This window comes from Diorhabda sublineata, chromosome X (assembly GCF_026230105.1).
Source record: "Diorhabda sublineata isolate icDioSubl1.1 chromosome X, icDioSubl1.1, whole genome shotgun sequence".
Lineage (NCBI taxonomy): Eukaryota > Metazoa > Arthropoda > Insecta > Coleoptera > Chrysomelidae > Diorhabda > Diorhabda sublineata.
The window spans coordinates 6061255-6080443 of record NC_079485.1 but is presented as its reverse complement, the minus strand read 5'-3'; the positions used below and the strand labels follow the sequence as shown (position 1 = coordinate 6080443).

The 19189-nt window shown below is 31.7% G+C and overlaps 2 protein-coding genes across 3 annotated transcripts in view; one reads left to right on the top strand and one right to left on the bottom strand.

Annotated features, from left to right (window-relative positions):
• Window positions 1–19189, bottom strand: part of LOC130451580 (uncharacterized) — a 238042-nt gene that overhangs the window by 200179 nt on the left and 18674 nt on the right. The window lies entirely within an intron of this gene.
• LOC130451581 (tetraspanin-9-like) overlaps window positions 1–19189 on the top strand; it is a 181835-nt gene that overhangs the window by 149629 nt on the left and 13017 nt on the right. For both annotated transcript variants that reach the window (XR_008910757.1, XM_056790682.1), the window contains exons 2-5: window positions 13794–13892; window positions 13942–14371; window positions 16409–16662; window positions 17131–17362. Coding sequence is in view for 1 of the 2 variants with exons in the window: in XM_056790682.1 (XP_056646660.1) it covers window positions 13808–13892; window positions 13942–14371; window positions 16409–16662; window positions 17131–17362 (1001 nt within the window). In the remaining variant the exon portion in view is untranslated. The remainder of the gene's footprint in view (window positions 1–13793; window positions 13893–13941; window positions 14372–16408; window positions 16663–17130; window positions 17363–19189) is intronic.

Below are 19189 nucleotides of genomic sequence, written 5' to 3'. Positions count from 1 at the left end.
TATGTAAGTATTATGTGAAAAACAAACAAAGTCTTATTTAATTAGCAGTTAACAGTCAGAAATTCGCATTTACCCACTGTGGAATGAAAATTATTAACTGATTTTGAGGTTAGCGAACACAGCGTTTCAATAACTTTAACTTAATTAAGTCATAACATTTTATATGGTATGTTTGATATTACGGTAGATTTTGTACATTTATAAATAGATACATCGAGTTTTGTGGAATTAGTTGATAAAGTAAGAGCGTATTGCCTCCTTGCCATTTTTAACCACTTTCTTCGTATTTCTTTATTGTTTGGAACGTATGTGAATAATTTGTCTGGCGTTTTTATCGTTGTAATTATTTATTAAAAAACACAATTGACTGTCATAAACAAACACAGCTATTTCGCGAGGTGTGACGTCATTCAAGACGCCATGACAGTCTTGGCTTTTTTTGCGATCAATTTTAAGTTCATTTCTAGAAACTCAAAATACTAACGTAAAAAACCTTTTTTTCTTAAAATAATATATTTTTGGGGTGAAATAGATGCTAAGCTATAGTTTTAAACTAATTTCCAAATTTTGTGGACTAGCCTATTATATGATTGCTATTGGTTAAATTTATAATGCGTTATAAAGTCTTCAATATTTTATTGAATAGGGAATTTTCATCAAAGCTCGTCAGGTCAAGCTCTCCTATTTATATACTTTAGAAGTTGTAATGACCTCAAATCGTATTCTGTTTTATATGTACAGGTATCTACCACGATTAATCCATTCATAAGTGAATCAATATTACCTATAAAATTTTAACTCTCGATCTATACTTGATTGAAACTAATACACAAATCCCGTTGCACGTCATCATTAATTGCCATACTTGTATAAAGTATTTCTCGTATCATAATGGATAATTTCGCCATATTCAGTACAAAAAAGGCAAACGTGGACGAATTCATTTTGGAACTCAATTCAAAATATACATTTATAAAGTTTCTTTATGAAATGGAAAATAATGGACAGTTACCATTTTTAGATACTTTAGTAATTAGAAATAGTAATAGGCTAGAATTTGATGTATTTAGGAAAAAAACGCTACGGCTGATTCTTTTCATTGTTCCAAAATAAGATGATCAGTCTCCATTTCCTGGTACAACGTTTAATTCACTGTCCACTTAACATCGAGAGATACAATAACAAAAGGACCTTCATTGAGGATTTAGCTTCAATCAACTGTTGTGATAAAAGAATTGTGAATAGGTTAAGTAATCGTCATAGGTTCAAGAGATCTCCATGTGAAACCACTTTTTTCCAAACTAAAACTGAAAAACAAGAAAAATGTGATCTTGTACTTTTCAATCCTGCTTGTAGAAAGGGATTGAAACGAATATTTAAGAAAGTTTGTTGTTAATTAAACTCTCTTAATTTGTAATAAATATGAAAATTATCCGTCGACCCAATAATAAATAATAGTAAAAAATTAGAAACAAGCTTTTATTTAAATGAAGGGCTCATAATGTGACTTTAGAAATTGAAGAAACTCAAATAACTTGATATTAACAATTGGACAACGAAGGGAGAAATTAATAAAATGAACTTCTTAGATTTGATTACATACATACATACACAGACATTTGACACTACATAAAAGCTTTTAAAACAGTTTTTTGAAACATTACCTACTTGATGGGTATTTTAAGCCGTTGGAAATTCCATCTAAGAATGTTTGCCTTGAGGATTGTATGAAAGAGTACACCTAAACCTTATCCTTAGTATGTCCAGCGTTTACCCATGTTTCATCCAGGTAATGAATTTTTCTATTTTCTTCAAGCAATTTCTTAATTTTATCGCCGTCAAATAATTATTTCTGCTGTTTCTAATAGTGTACTGTTCCTTCCTCGTTTTTTTATATTGAAATCCCATTTCTATTAATAAATTATAAAATGTTGATCTTTTAAAATCCGGCAAGTCTTTATCTTCGTTAACTACTCTGAGAACTTTATCCACTGTAGGTAACTCAGTTTGAAAGAAAAAATTGTCCTCAATTCTTCTGATGGCGCTCCTGTCGCAATCATCGATTGAATTGTTAATTTTTGTTCTTGATAGATACTTTTTTGAGTTGGCCACAAAATGATTAGCTCTGTGCTCACGAAGGATTCGGTAGACATTTGAAGAAGATCTTACTCCCGAAATAGTGGCCGTTTTGGGAATAACGTCATCAACAGTTTTATCATCATTTTATATTCCGACGTTAACTTTAGAGTAAGTGGCTTTCATATCAAGTTGCTTCGGTGACAAATTTAGTCAACTTGCTACTAATACGGTTTTTTTTGTTGTATTGAGGTAATTTTTAATGATATTTGCTAGTTATTTATCGAAATTTTTAGTTGATGGTAAGTTGAGTATTTTTCATTCATTCCTATTCCATCTAATGAAATAATGATGCTTCTAATAACGTTAACTGCTTTCCCCAGAGTTGAATCTTTCTCCTGAAGGATTTTTAATCAAATATTGAAGATATTTAATACATCGTCAAATGCAAAAAATCGAATTATGAATTGGGTTCATCCAATGTCAGATATTATCTAGATGATTGATTGTTTATTTATCATTTTTAATAGAAACTTCGTTCTGACAATATCAAATAGGTTTATTCTGTAATAAATATATAGTAATTTCTGCTCTTTCTATTTAAAATTGAAGAAATATTGAGTCTCTGTATATTAACTAAGTATAACTAAAACTAACAACTTTGATGCAGTCGATGAAGACACTTCTTTGTTCGACCTAGTTCTTCACAATAGGTTTGATAAAATTTCTCCACATTCATAAATTCTACATAAGCCAGCAGTCTTGAAATACCAGAAGTTACGTATTCATTTAAAAAATATTAACATATTTGCAGAATATTTCAGAAAAATTTTGCTCTCTGTGAAGGTTAAACTGTATGCTCGAATGTATCTGCTAGGTGCAATAGATAAACATTTCATGAAATACATTTTATACGAACGCCATCAAAAGTCGTTAATACTCGCGTTTCGCTAGTGGAAAGTACGAATTAAAAAGTCGGATAAACCTGTCAAAAAACGTATCTAAATGTTAAGTAGTTTCTACCCAATATACCACAGACTAAATTTGATTCGGAAGTATCTGATATTTTGTAATGGATTAAAGATCATTTTTAGCAATTTTAAAATTATTTTCTTATTCTTTTAGGTGTTATGTAGAGATTATTTTAAAATACAGTTTTACGTTTCCTATTTTTATATCATGTAGAAAGTTAAACCATCATCATATAGATGCTCGATCAGAAATTCTTGACAGGACTGTACTCAATACTCTCGTGAACTTCAAATATCATCTGTATGTAAAATAACGGTATTATCTTCTATTGGATGGTTATAACAAGGAATGTACCAAGTGGTTATATTACTTATTATTTCATTATATTAACCATATGGCCACATATGAAATAACAAGATTTCACAACGATGTTGTTTTTTGAAATGTAGTCTAGAAATTATTTAGAAATTTATTTCTAGAAAGAGAAGTCGTGATTGTAAGAGAACAATGCTAGTTTATTGAAGCAATGGAAGCTTTGATGACAAATTTCAACAATTTCCACTCTAGCTTGCTTGTTAAATTAATTGGACAGTCCGTTGCGCTCAATTATTTCCAAGAGATTTCGTTAATTGCCAAATTTTTACTTTTGCTTATAATTAAATTAAAAATATAAAATATTTAATTAATTCTAACACTGTGTATAATTGTCAAATTATGTACTACATATCTACACTATACATTATAGAGTTAAAAGTAACTCGAATCATTTTAATAATATTACATTCCTTCTCTTTTTATCTAGTTTTCACTTTTCTAGAAAATTTCTCCTGGTGTGCGGCCTCTTTGTTGCACTGGGTGTAACAATAGCCATTTCTCCATATATTTTATATATTTCTGTATAGCGTTGAAAGTAAGGGGACATTCTGTTTCTATATTGTGGACGAGATATATTTAATTCTGAAGAAAATATGCATTATTAGTGAAATTGATTCGCGTACCAGTCTTATGAACAAGATGATTTAGTGAATGTGAGTGTTGGCATTAGGCTTGTATTATAGCTGCATAGAATAGGCTAATATACTGAAATTTATATCTTAGATAAGTTTCTCTTGCTTTGCAATTCAGACTTTTATGTGGTTCAAGTACTAGTCATGGATAATACCAAGAAACCATATTAGAAAATACCAGCGGTGGTCTTTGCGTTGTGTTTCTTTTTGAAAATAGCTCACCTTTTTTCCCGCTGCTCATAGTCATAACTAATATTTTTGACTCACTAGTTCTGGTATTATGTTCCTTCTATAAATAGAGCTTGTACAGGTAATCACCTAGATGATTTGTCTATAATATCAATAGGAAAGAAGATAGGACTTGAAATTAAGTCTTGACATGTTGTTGGAAGAATCAAAAAAGGTATTGGAAGTATTGAATCATCATCATTTCAAAGCTTCTAGATAATCTGTTTCATAATATTCCTTAATAGCAAAACAGTGTTAATACATAATTAGGTCATAAAAATTGGCAATCGAAGTATTTTGAAGAGCGGGTCGAATTCTTTATAACCTCTTATATGAATTAGCGAAATATGTTAATAATTATAGATGTGTTTATGTAACAATTTTCGTTAATTACCCACAGGATTCATACTATAGAGGGTCCATATGTCCAAATTCCTATGCCTCAATTTAAACTTGTCGTAACTTGTTAAGACTAATCTGTAATTCTATGAATTAGAGATTAGAGTTACTTTCTTTATACATTCTTTTTTTGTTAATTGACACAGTATGAAGTGCAATAAATATGAATTCGTGTATTGTCAAGACATTCCTGGCAACCAAAGTTTAAAGCAGCCGAGGTAAAAAAAATGTATGAAATAGAAGCGGAAGACACAGTTAATTAGCGAACGGCACGGCGTTAATTAAATAGTTTTAATAGTGGAAATTTGATGCTTAAAGATCGTTCAAATTCGTGGGAGATTAAGGGAAAACACTAGAAAGCCAACCTAGTACCAGCAGTTGCCGATTATCGAACTCCCTTAGACCCTCTAAAGATACAATATATTACCATTTAAAATGATAAGGTAAAATCTATGAAAATCGAATAGTGCCTCACGAACTAACCGAGATTCAAGTGAAACATCGAGTAGAGAGAGATGTGTAAACAGCTCTTTTCCATGCAGAAGATAACCATTTTAGTAGATGCTTTGTTACTTGCGATGAGAAATGGGTTTATCTAAACAGCCCAAACATGGAAAATCAATGGATACACAAAGGACAATTACCAGAACCCGGTTCAGGGAGGTTGATTCGAGCGGAAACACTTGTTGTGTGTCTGGTGGAACTATGAAGATTTAGTGTACTTCAAAATCATTCCGGATATTCCAGCTAACAATGCCAAGGTATATAGTGAACCGTTGATGCGAATGTATGAGATTTTATCGGAGAAATATCAAAGTTTAGTTAACCCAAGGTGGGTTGCAACAAGACAATACTAAACCACATATTGCGAATATTACGCGGAATAAGATCGAAGGACTTGGTGGTATGGAACCACATCCACTAATTAGTAGATTATTATTTAATCAGGTTTATAGCGAAATTGTTGCGTGAACAAAATTTGAATCCAAAGGAGATGATAAAAATGCAGTGTGATCATTTTTTGCACCTCAAGCTCAAAGAAAGGTTTTACCTACGTCTCAAAAAGCTTACATAACGTTAGGTTAAAACTATAAAATACAATGGGCTACACTGGGAATATTTAGGCTTTCTTTTTGTATGATTATTTGGTAAACAAAGTGAACATTCGAAATCGACATTATTTATGAGACAATTTCTATATTTTGGAATAATAAAACTATTTGTTATGAGAAATTTCCTCAACCGAAAGTTATATAATAATATAAATTAAAATTCAGAAAGAATTTTTTCCGAAAATATTAAAATTACCATTTCTTTACTAAATTTTAATTTGCTATTCTGTTCCATTCCATTGATCAGTCGACTGTTAAGATATTTTCCAATTGGATTTTCCCTGTTGGGATAACGGCACAATATAAAACGTGAAGTTTTTGTAGTCAACTAGATATAAATAAATCTTTCTTGGCTATATTTCATATGAAGATACTTTCACAAAAAAAGTCGCTAGGAAAATGAACAATTGATCCAAAGACTCGTGAAACTATTGAAAGAACACATTAGCACTAACATTATTACATTGACATTAGGGGCGAATCCTTATTGTTTCCGCCAAAACTTATTTTCTGCTATAGAATAAGTTCTTTGTGGTACAATCGAGCGTTCTTCTAGATCACCTGATTTTTTTCAAATTATTTTTTCTTCGGGATTATCTAAGACAAATTGTTTCTCGCCATGACTTTGAAAGAACTAGAAATTTTAACGAATTAGGAAGAAAAAAAATCTAAGTTTGTAGAACAATTTCTTATTTCAGTTTAATGTACCTCAAGAGCGCTGGTTATTGGTACGGGAACAATAAATTGAATAAGGAATTATCAGAAACAGTCACGATAAATAATTATATTTTGTGGAAGACATTGGTAGATTTGAAGAACCTACAAAATTCTTATATTTCAGATATAATTGTTATATCTGTGTTATAATTTAAGCTTGACATAATAGCATAACAATTATAACAAACAGGACGACTCTCTGTAGACATCAACATTAACAAGTTTATATTGGTCATGGCTAATATGAAGCCTTTTTACTTTCGGAAGTTAGCAGGGCAGAATAGAGAGTGGTATTGTGAACAGAGTAACTCAAGTGAATGTAACTGAGGATCCAAATTATGTTTGCTATCTTGAGAAAAATGACTTTGAGTTAATGGATATGAAGTTTCCATTTGAATCGTGAATCGACGGTCCTATCGAGGACTGATTTATTACAGGTGAAGGAGAGTTTTTAATTTAGGATGTGAGGATGGAAGTTTTCTATAGTTTATTACTTTGTATTTGTTTTGAGAAAAGGATATTCCTAGATATGAAATTCACTTTATGGAAGGATCATTGAATTTCACGGAGGTTTGCATTTGGAGCAAACAATGAGTTCATCGTCGTATTGGAGATATTGTATTAGAGCAGGAAGTTGTAGCATTGTCATTTATTGTTAGTATGAAAAAAGTAAAACTTAATGCTGTTTCTTTATAGATACTATCTTGTGAATGAGGAAATGGGAGCTCACCATTAACAGAAATACCATTTACACATACAAATACTAATATATTGTTATGAATATTTTTTTAATTCAATAAATTACCGCTCAAAAACTCTCATTTCTTTGGAGTTGACGTTCACCTCCCTGCTCTTGTTTTGAGATTGATCGACTTCGATTCTAATAAGTAGAGTCATCAAAGAGTGCTGAGGAACAGTTGAGTGTATCGTAATTTACCGCGATATTGTTTTGAATCTGACATAGATAGATTAGAATTAAGTTGGTTAAAATGGCTACATTGAAGTTCTCGCAAAAATTATCACAATACCGTATGGATTAAATTCCAATACTGCGATTATTATATGCTACAAGCATCTAATCAAGCTGTATTGTATTTGTATTAAACAATTTGTATCGTTTATTGCTAGTGAGATTCGATAAATTCGTTCCAGTTTTGGCAATTTTTTTCAATTTTAAATCACTTTTAACAAGTATTTATGTTGAAATCAGATAAAATATCAGATCTGCTACTAATCCATTCCATTATATAGTTACCATAAATATTATTGCTGGAAATGAACTCTTAACAGGTAAATGGAAAACCGGAAAATATAATAAAATGGAATGTGGCGAATTCAATACGTTAGATGTTTACATTTATTCCAAATTTGGCAGTAGGACCAAAGATCAAACGCGTGGAATATTAGATAACATTTCAAGGTTTATCTATTACACACAGGGCCGGATTAAGATTTATAAGGCCCGGGGCTAAAATAATGACGGGGCCCCCTTAAGGAATTCGAAAACCCGGAAAAATTCACAAAATAATATCAATACGTTAGATTTGTGGTATCAACACATCAAAAAATACAGAATGATTTCCAAATGATGGGGCCCTCTTGGACCTGGGGCCTGTGGCTATAGCCCCCCCAAGCCCCTAGCTTAATCCGGCCCTGATTACACAGGGTGAGTCATTAGTACTAGGCCAACTTGTTTAAAGAAAAAAATATTGATAAATATATATAACGAATTTGGTATTATAAAGTATTATATTTGATTGATTGTATATATCACTTTAAACTAAATAACGTTTTAAATTAAATGATTTCCTCTCACTCATGGGTCATAGGAATGTGTGGAGAGCTTTGAAGAAAATAACTTCAGTTATGAAAAAATTACCGAGAGAGAATCAATTTTGAAACAGAAACGAGAAATCATTAGCTGGCAATGATAGTTGAAGTGAATTGTACAAATTCACATTTTACGCCCCCACAGTACAAAACACTAAATTAAATTAGATACACTGAAGTACTGATATCCATTGAAAAATAGTTCTTCAACACCCTTTACAAAATAACGATTTTCTACATAGGTTCAATTTATTTTCTCACTTTATGGAGCCTCTAACTTATTCTGACGAGTTGTTAGGTAAAATATTGTCATGTCTGTTTTCGACGTGTAATTACAATTTACCTCATCATTCATGTTATAAAATATATTTTCAAAACGCATATAGCTGAGAAAGTTTTTCCACGGGATGTTAATTAAATTTTGTGAAGGTAGGAGAATTGCCGCTTTGTCAAACAACAGACTAATATTGTAATAATTAAGGTGTACATTCGTTGGCGACACGCTATATCAATTAAGCATGAAATAAACCTTTTTTAAGACGTTATGGCCATAAACCGAAGTTTAACAATACAAAAAATGTTATCCACTAACAACTAAATATAATAACAGATAATTTGTAGTCAACTGTATTACAAATTAAAGCCTTTTATATCTAGATATTTCAATTGATCAATAATGTTTTTACTGACGTATCATGAGAATAACATGATATTTAAGAATATGAACATGTCCGAAATTGTGGAAATTTGATAAAATCATATCAATATTAAGTATGTTATATATGTTGATTTTAGCACATCCATAACTATGTACCTGTTAGAAAAAATCATTGAAAAATGAACAATTCTACTCTCAAACGGTTTGCATAATGTTTATTTATTCTACGTATGAACAAATAATAAATCATTTTTCAATAAAGATACTATAAATTGTAATAAAATGCAGTTTATTACCATAAAATATGAGGATAAAATAGTAAAGTAATAAATAAGAAAACTGGAGAAATGTAAAAAAATTGAGTATAAATTGTGCAATCTTTGATTCATAAATTTGAAATAATACTGTTCGAGTGCTGTAACTGTATCTGTTTAAAATGCATACCTGAATAGTAATTTCTTGCGACCTATAATTACTAGACCTATACTAATATTAGGGTCCCATTACTGCTCATTTAAAAATGGCATTTGACCCAAATAAATGTACTTGATTTGTGAAGTCATATCATCTAAGTATTTTTTGAATAAATAGAAGATACAATAATCAAGATATTGAAACATGTGACGAAGTTCAAATTAAAAATTAAATTAAACAACTAAATCCTGCCATACGAAAATATATTACATACCTAATAACTAATTGTCCATTCTAGAGCTAGTAATTCAGTGGTACATACAGAGAATAAGGGATTTAATTTGATTTAAAGTGATTTATTTCTATTTCGGCAGAATATTATACATCTGGTTTTTCAAAAGCGATAGTTGAGCTGGCATAGTAGTGGTAGTATTAGATGAGTTAACTAATACTAGAATAATTCAATATCAATAAATTGACTACTAAAATTTCTAATAATCTCTTTCCAATCATGAAGCAGGATTAACAAAATTTTCGGTAAAATCCAATACTAAAAATGCTTCTCGCAAATTATACCGTATCTTTTTGGATTTTTTTGTTTTCAAAACTTCAAGCACCGTTGTCAAACAACTGACTGGAACATGCTCTCTGGTGATTTTCTTTCCGGGAATTTTCTAGATTAATAAAAACACTAACTATTCTGGAATCCAATTCTTTTCCTCTCTCAGGTGTATTAAAAATAAGCAAAATAAACCCTGGACCACCATATTTCTGCAAAGAACATGCGATCTTTATCTCACCTAAGGATATTCTAGGATAGTGTCTTTTCCAAAAGTTACATGAAACTATACAGAAAAATTTATCATAAGATAATAAAAGCTGCCAAATATATTTACTATAATAGGAGACTCGCCAAGTCTATTAATGTTTCTAAAGAAGCATGGCCCATTGTGAATGATCTAAGAAATAAGGCTTCTTCATCGAGCATAATCTCTACTTCACCTGATAACCTCAATAATTACATTGTGAATGTAGCCAAAAATTTATCAAATTCTTAACTTAAGCAGTTTCTTCTTTATGCGCATAGTTTTAGGAGAGCTTCACAGTACAATTAATGACATCAAAAAATAAATACTCATTTTGAAATGATGAACAAAAATTTTTTCAAGCCTGCCCGATTGCACATTAAATCAACAAAACCCTTTAATTAACTTTTCATTTCAGAATGGCACTTCCCCCAATTGCCTTAAGATGTTTATAATTATACCTCTAAATAAAGGAGATGATAAAAATCAAGCATCGAATTATCGCCCAATTGCACTCCTTCCCATGTTATCTAAGATCATAGAAATATTGGTCAAAAAGAGGTTTGTCTCATTTCTGTTTAAATATAAAATACTTACTACCCATCAATTTGGGTTTTTAAGTAACAAATGCACAAATAATGCTATTTTGTGATTTTTCTAAGGCTTTTCTGATTTCACAGCACTTCATAGTAACATATCTGGTGACCCAGTCATGGTGAGATTCTAATCTTCTCTATCCCAACGTTTCTAAAACTAAAGTTATATCATATAAAAATACATTGCTGTCTGTTTTATTTGATAACACCATCATTGACGTTGTTGAATCTGTAAAATTCTTAGGGCTTGTTGAGGACAATTCCTTGAAATTGGAATCTCATATCACCGCCTTATCTAAAAAATTAAGATCCTCCTGTTATACGCTGAGATCAGTTTCCAAAGAACTGAACTAATCCATCTCATTAACAGTTTATTATGCCCTTATTGAGTTGCATCTCCGATATGCCCTTTCCTTCTGGTGTCCATGTAGTGTGACTCAATTTGAGCGCAAATCTTCAAACTACAAAAGAGAGCTGATAGATATTTACTCGGAGTAAACAGCAGGGCTCACTACAAGGACTTCTTTGAAAGACTAAAAATTCTGAGTCTTTCTTCCTTATTCATCTTTGAATCCGTTTGCCTAATTCGTAAGCACGCTTCTCCAATTTCAGAAAGGTCGTTGCACGGCTATCCACTTAGGAACGCGGAACACGACCTTTACCTACCTACTCCACGTTTAGAATTGGTTAAGAGCTCAATATTTTCCAATGCAAAAAATTGCACAATCATTTGCCAATTGAAATCAAATCGATATCATATTTTCCCGAATTCTGCAATAATTTGTGGGCATATTTACTAGAAAGTGCCTTCTACTCTTTAAACGACTTCTATTCTAATAATAATATTTAATTCCGGGCATACTTCATACTGTTTTAATTTTTGCTATGGACTTATATACTAATTATCACTTATTACTATTACCTATAATTTTGTTCCTCATTGGAGATTTCTTCTGTACAATGAAATTTTATCTTATTTGTATCTGTATTTAGTTATTTTTATGATTATTTTTTTTAGTTTTTACAAGCTTTTGTCTACAAATTGTAACAATTTTGTGACAATCAAGCATTTCTCTCTCTATTTTTCTCTATCTCAGATTTAATAAAGGTTGTTAGGATTGTTAAATTAATGTAAACGTGAAAAATAAATGTTGTTGGACTTTTTTTTTCAACTAAAATTCCCCTTCTCGTAATTTTTAAGCATTGATCAAAGTTAGTCTAGTCAGTAGATCTCAGTAATTCTACAACTGATTGTATAAACACGAGGAAAAGATTCCATTTGGAAACGTAATATTATAAAAAATTTAGTGAATCCAATTGTGCTTCGGCAATAAAAGAAAACAACATTTCTCATAAGAAAAACATGGTTTAAATCGTTTTAAAGGAAATTGGTTCTCAAAAACTTGTACCATAAATCGTTTAAAGTTTACTACCGCAATTTAATATGTCGGTTAAAATATTGTGATGAACATTGCATAAAAAATAACATTCAAATGTAATACGTAAAATCAACTATTACTGTAAGATTAAGAACTCAGCTCGCCAAATCTCGTAAATAGAAATTACAATGGTGGAGACACTTACAACGGATAAATGAAAAACGACCTGTTAAAACAATATGAAAAGCAAAAATTTGGGAAAACAAAAAGAGAGGTAGACCAAAAAATCGTAGGATAAAGTTATAACAAGAATATTGAATAAACGAGGGATAAACTGGAAACAAGCAAAGGACCTAGCTCATAATATGAAGAAAATTTGCACAGAATTGTTGCTTTATATACTGGGTGTTTATTTGAAAACTACTCACCCTTCCTCTCTTTCAATTTCATTTTCATAAGAAACAAGATCAATAGAAAATCAAGCCTAGAATACCCCTTTTATTTAAGAGCTAGAACACTTACTGCCACTTACTATTCTCGCCATAAGTTTGGAAACTGCCCATAGAATAATAATAAGTGAGGATATAAGTGGAAACGCCATCCAAATGATATGCTAGCTATTGACGGGGGGACAGTATTTAAATCGACACCCTGTATTCAATTATACTGAGATTGGTCGAGGAATCAACTACAAAGGAATGATTTTAATCTGGTAATATTAATACAAAAAAGTAACTAATTGTACGTAAAACAAATTCTCATATATCAAATGAATGTACTTATGTAGAAATAAATTTTATCTGATAAATAAAATGGATTTAATGTTCACCAATATGTCATTTCCTTATAATCCCTTTTATTTCCGCTTACTGAAACTGTGTGGTATCCATACACATTTTGTAATTCAAAACTAAGATATATAAGATGAAACTTCAGAATATTCTATACAGGCATATAAAATAGACATTCCATCTAAATTATTCGGCATCTTTGAAATTACTCCGCATATGCCACATGTTTGAGAAGGTGACTCGGCAATGACATATATATCTGTCTATCATTGTTAACATGAATGAATGATTTATGTTCACTCCCTGCACAGATTACATCAATTATTGGGAAATGTTTTTATTTGGTTTTCACAGATTCTCTCTCAAATTCTTAGTACAATAGGAATAGCGAATTGATGTTAGTTTCTAAGAATTTCTTTTCATCCATCATAAAGCTTTTGTGTATTAGTACACCATTTGCATTTTCTTCGCATTTCCACTTAATAAAAATCAATATAACCGATATAATCGTAAGTTTTTGTCTGAACAGTACTCTGTTGTTTTTCGAAAGAAGTTGCAGAAAAAATATGATTCTGATTGATAATAAAATGTCCGAATGTTTCTTTTGATATAATTAAAGAAAAGACTGAATATTAATTGTATCAATCTTACAATAAACACATTTGGCGTATAATTGTTAAAGAAATTCTAGCACTATTTTAATACACGGTAATAAAGAAAATGTTTGTTATTTATTTAGTACAATTTATTGTAATAAATAAAAAGAGTGGTAGATACCACATATTCACATACAAATATTATGTTACAGGTGCATGGGGGGCAATGGGAACTGGCACTGGGATTGAGGGGGGGCTACGGAGGCGAATGCCGTTGAGCAGACGAACTGGCGGAGGCGGAGCGGCTGCTGGTGAGTCAATTTTTCTTTGTATTCATAACAATCATTTTGTTTGTCTTAGGTGCCTCAGGTGTCAGCGCTAGGGCGATGCGCTACTACCGCCTCTGGATTTACACTTGCAACACAGCTTTGTTGGCGGGAGCGTTGGCGTTCAGCGGGGCGGCCGCCAGAACTGTACTCTTCGATTTCCGTCGATCACTCATCCCATCACTCACGCTGTACCAACCATCGTTCTTGTACGCTTACTTAGCGCTCCTCACACAAGGGGGCGCGCTACAATTGCTAGGCTGCGTTGCTGCACTTCGATTATCCGAGAAATTGTTGAACGCTTATTGGTTATTATTGTTAGTACTGTTGTTCGGAGACGTAGTGTTGGGCGCCTTTTGGGCGTTTAGATTCGAAAGAGTGTGTCAAGAACTTAGGCCGGCACTGCGCATCAAGTTTTATCAGGAGTACGGGACCAACGGAGAGTTTACAGAAGTGTGGAACAGGTAATTTTACTTATAATAAACACGAAGGTTCGAGAAACTACTAAATATACAGAGAATATTAGAATAAATCCATTCAGCTTATGATCGTCATCAAAAACATGCTATTTCTATCTTAAGTATATTGCTATGATGCCATCACTACATAAACTATAACGTTTTAAGAATTTTTATTAAAGCATTATTACGTTAGGTTTATAACATCCAACAATATTGGCAATGAAGACCTTCTAATATATCCCTAAATATCAGTAGTTTTCCATTTAGGCGTGTCAATACCGCAATATGCGTTATTAAAAGTTGTTCAATTTTACACTGCGACATTATTAACAGTTCCTTATTTTAAATTGCGCATTACATACGCAAGCAAAGTGGTTGACGGTGCGAAGTGCTGCTTTAGATAAAAATACTTGATGCTGCGGATAATTCCGCATTGTAGACCCTGGTGCTGTAATTGTAAAACTACCATCTATACACCGTTAGCCCTAAAACCACACATTATACGATTCAAGGTACTACAGGTCGTACGACACCAAGATCTAAAACAGGCCTTACATTACACGATTTACGTGAGGAAATACAGCATTCTTAAAATCTGCAGTACAACGCAGTAGTACATACGACAGGTTTGATGGTAACTTGTTAATTGTTTATATTTTTCATTGGAAATAAAAGAATGGATGATAGTGGTAAGAATTTATATATCATAAACAAACATATTTGTGTAATGGTAAAAGTAAAAGGGACACTTAAATAAATAATAAAATGCAAGTTATGAAAAATTGGAAGAAATTAAAGAAAGGCTCTTTAGGAGTTCTTGAAAAAAAATTAATAAGTTGCGAACAGCTTTCAGACGTGAACTAAAAAAGTAACTAAAATGAATTGTACAAGTTTTTTGTTCATAATTTGTATTCATGGTTGCTCAATTGCTTCATTAGTACTTTTTGTTTCTTTGGGCTGTTCTTCGTCATTTAGCATTCGATGTCATCGTGAATACAAGAAATGCAAAACGACTTTTAGGTATATAACAAAAACCAGAAAGTAATTTAATTTAGTAGACAAAAGCGAATCCGATCCGTCTTTTTAATGGCAACGGTAGTATCGAATTGGTGTCGTACGACATGTACTTCAATTAATCGTATAATGTGTTGTAGCCCGTTTAATGTTCATGATGTAGGTGATCTATTGATTAATATAAATACACACGCAAATTGCCAGTCGATATCATATTTTGATAAAGACTAAAGTTAAGTCGAAACGTCAATTTTTTATCAATCGTTCAAAAATTATTAAAAAAAAACTAACTTGAACTTTTGGAAAATAATAGTAATGTAACAGTAAGTAAGATCCAATAATTACGAACATGGTTTTTCTCCTCTTACCTTCAGCCACCAATATGTAGTGAGTAATTGAAAAATATCTTTTTAGCTAATGTTCATAATAATTTACTGCTAATTTCCACTATTCGAAATAGGCAAATGAAACATCACCCTTTCTTTATAAATAACCCAATATATTGTACTTTTACATAATACCGTAACCTCATTTTCATACTCATATGCAAGATGGCACTAATCCCTGTTTGACGTACAAAATTCCTGCCCTTCTTTATTTACAGCCAGGACTTATGTTTTACCACCGACACAAAATAAAGTAAAATGTGATAACGTAACCGACGTTATTTGTAACGACGTCGACCCTTTTTTTGTTCGTTGAATTCACTCTAAAAACTTTGCATTTTGAATCTCAAAGGAATCGTACTTCGTGAATTTACTACCTCTAGAAATATAAAAATCCATGTACATGTTTTTCTTCTCCACATAAGTTTAAAATCATGTATCTGCATCAAGAACACCTAAATACTATCATCTGATATGATATGGAATGTTATAGTACGATTACATAAACAGAAAATCAACAACAGTAAAGATCTTGCTTTTTTTAGTTATCTTCCTCCGATGAAAGCATTCGCTGTTATCAATTAGGTTTCATAATACACTTTAATTTGAAAACGGTACATATGTATATATAAAATTTCAGAATGCAATCGGACCATAGTTGTTGTGGGGTAACGGGTCCCGACGATTACAATAGCAGTGTTCTCCAAATGCAGATCCCAGTGAGTTGCTGTCTAAAACCACCAAGGAACGTGAACAGCACCTGCGGGGACGCAGAACACCTGCACCATACGAACGGTTGCGATGAAAGACTGCTAGCGTATTTAAGATCGACTGCATCATTGCTAGCCATACTTGGTTACTGCGTATTAGCCTTCCTCAAAATGTGCTTCCTAGGTAAGTTCAACTTAAGTTTCTTTAATCTAAACTCTTCGTGACTCGTAACATGACATTTTCAGTTTGACTACATATCTCCATTGTTACTTCTCTTGAAAACTATCCGAATAAGCAATTTGATTGCTCTATTAGAATTTATTTACAGGTCACTACGTATCTTGTTCTTTTTGTAAATACTGACATATTCCCCCCTTTGCTTATATAGCCTCTTCATTTGAAAACGAGATAAGCCATTGGTATTGTAAAATACACTAGAAACTGCAGCAATAAGAAAAAAAGAAAAGTTATAACTATCAACATCAACCCAAAATTTATATAACGTATCCCATTGTTATAAATTCAAATATATAAAAGTTTGCACAACAACGAACTGTGATTGGAATTGAATTTTGTACCTTATGGTACGTCTAAATTATTTTAGAACTGTTAATCTAAACACATTTTTTGTTATCAAATATAAAATTTCAGGTATCCTGCGTTACGAAATCCGCGAAATGATCCAAAAGATTCGCATACTTCGAACAGAGCTGGAGCTGCCTAACGTGAACGGCGTCGTCCCAGGTTCACTTAGGGCGGAAAGTGCCGAAAGTGAGAGGGAATCTCTCTTGGTGCGACCCGAGAGTGCCGCTTTACTCTCTTCACCTCCAGCTCAGACAAAAAATCCTAATGGAAACAACAACTACGAAATGAGAGAATATAGGTAAGAACAAATTTAGTCGAATTTGAAGTATTAAAATAATCGTTTCAAAATTGAAAAATATATGTTACCGTTAATTTGCGTGAACCACTTAATGTGCATATAAAAAAGGTATTCCGTGGATTGCCTGGCTGAGTTAATTAAATTGAAAAAAACTGATTCATTCAAATTTTACATCAACTAGATAATCTGTAGAATATGAATATCTATGTAATCTACAGACTAACGACTACGCATACGATAAATTTAATAAAACAGGTTCTGGTTTGAATCAAATTTCTCAATAAGTTATAGTTAATTATTTATCATAATTTTTGAGTCTTATGAAGAAAGGACTAAACAATCAATAAACTAAAAAGTTACTCTACTGATAAAATATAACGGACGAAATCAACTGGAGTAAAATCAATAAAATTGCAAGAGTCCACGTCATAGAATTATTTATTAGTGCAATTTAAATATTGGTGACATTTCAAAATTACACAAAAACTTATTTTTACAAGCACTATTAGTTGCACATTTAGATTTGCAGTCATATTTCCTAAAGACCCGGCCATGACTTATTGACTGCTTTGTCGCCATTAGAAACATCATCTCTTGCTATCAACTTTTCTTGACAAGCACTTAATTGATATTTTGCATATAATTGTTTCAAAATTTTAGTTTTAGTGCCAATTTTGTAAATTGAAGGAGGATCAGATTTTTTTATTTGTCAACTGCAGGTATTGTTATTATCACTATAGTTCCTTCTTCGACTATAGGATGACTAGCATCAGAAAAGGATATCATTTTCTTGGCTTTTTCTAAACGTTTTGCCGTGACCTTATTTTCAGACTTCATATCACCACAAATTGCATGAACCAACAGATTATATTCAATGCACTCTTTAGAGTGAACAGGACTGATTCGACAACATATTTATTATGGATTAGAGCTATATTAGAATTGATATACTCTTTAGCTATTCTTGATTTTTTGAAGGTAATTGATGTGAGATTACTGGATCTTGAACAACAGTAACATTACTACTGTCTTTACTGAGTTCATTTGTTTGTGGTAAGCAATTCAGTGAATTCGTCTGGATCATCCTGAACTGACACTACATTAGATTCCTCAATAGTTTGAATTGATAATGACTGCAATTGTGTATTTTTGGACACATACTGTTCCGCGTCGTCTAGTTTTCCAAGATCGAAGCGTAACAAGAGTGTTTCGTTCACTGTCTTCCGCATTTAACGATGTACTATTCAATGTACTAGAAAATTTGCAGATTACCCTGAATTCTAATGGTAACGTACGGGTATATACAATATCTAGATAGAATAATTGTTTATGAGCATGTCCAAGCCCATTTAATTATTGGCACATCTAAACGTCAATATTATTTACGAGATTTGTAATTTGATGTTAATTTTCCTGCATCGATATATTAAATATCCAACATTAGTATTCAAAAAATAATATCAATTATCGATTCATTACTTATATATAAAATGTATAAACTTTATTTGGCAATCATAATTGTATTTTTAACATAAATATGAGATATTGGAGTGGAAATGAACAAAAAAAGCAACATATTAACGAGAAATGGTAATGTACACTGGTGGAAGAATTGGCAATAATGTGTATGTAGTTAATCAAAAATAATATGAATATAGGTAAGAAGGAAAAACATTTTATCGGACGGATAAATAGTTATTGAATATCTTAACACGAAAATATCCACTAGCCTGAAAGAGAGTGGGTATCCATGAATAATAGCCCATAATATACGAAGTAGTTTAACAGGAGACGGTTTTTAAAAAATTGTGAATATAGTTACTCTTG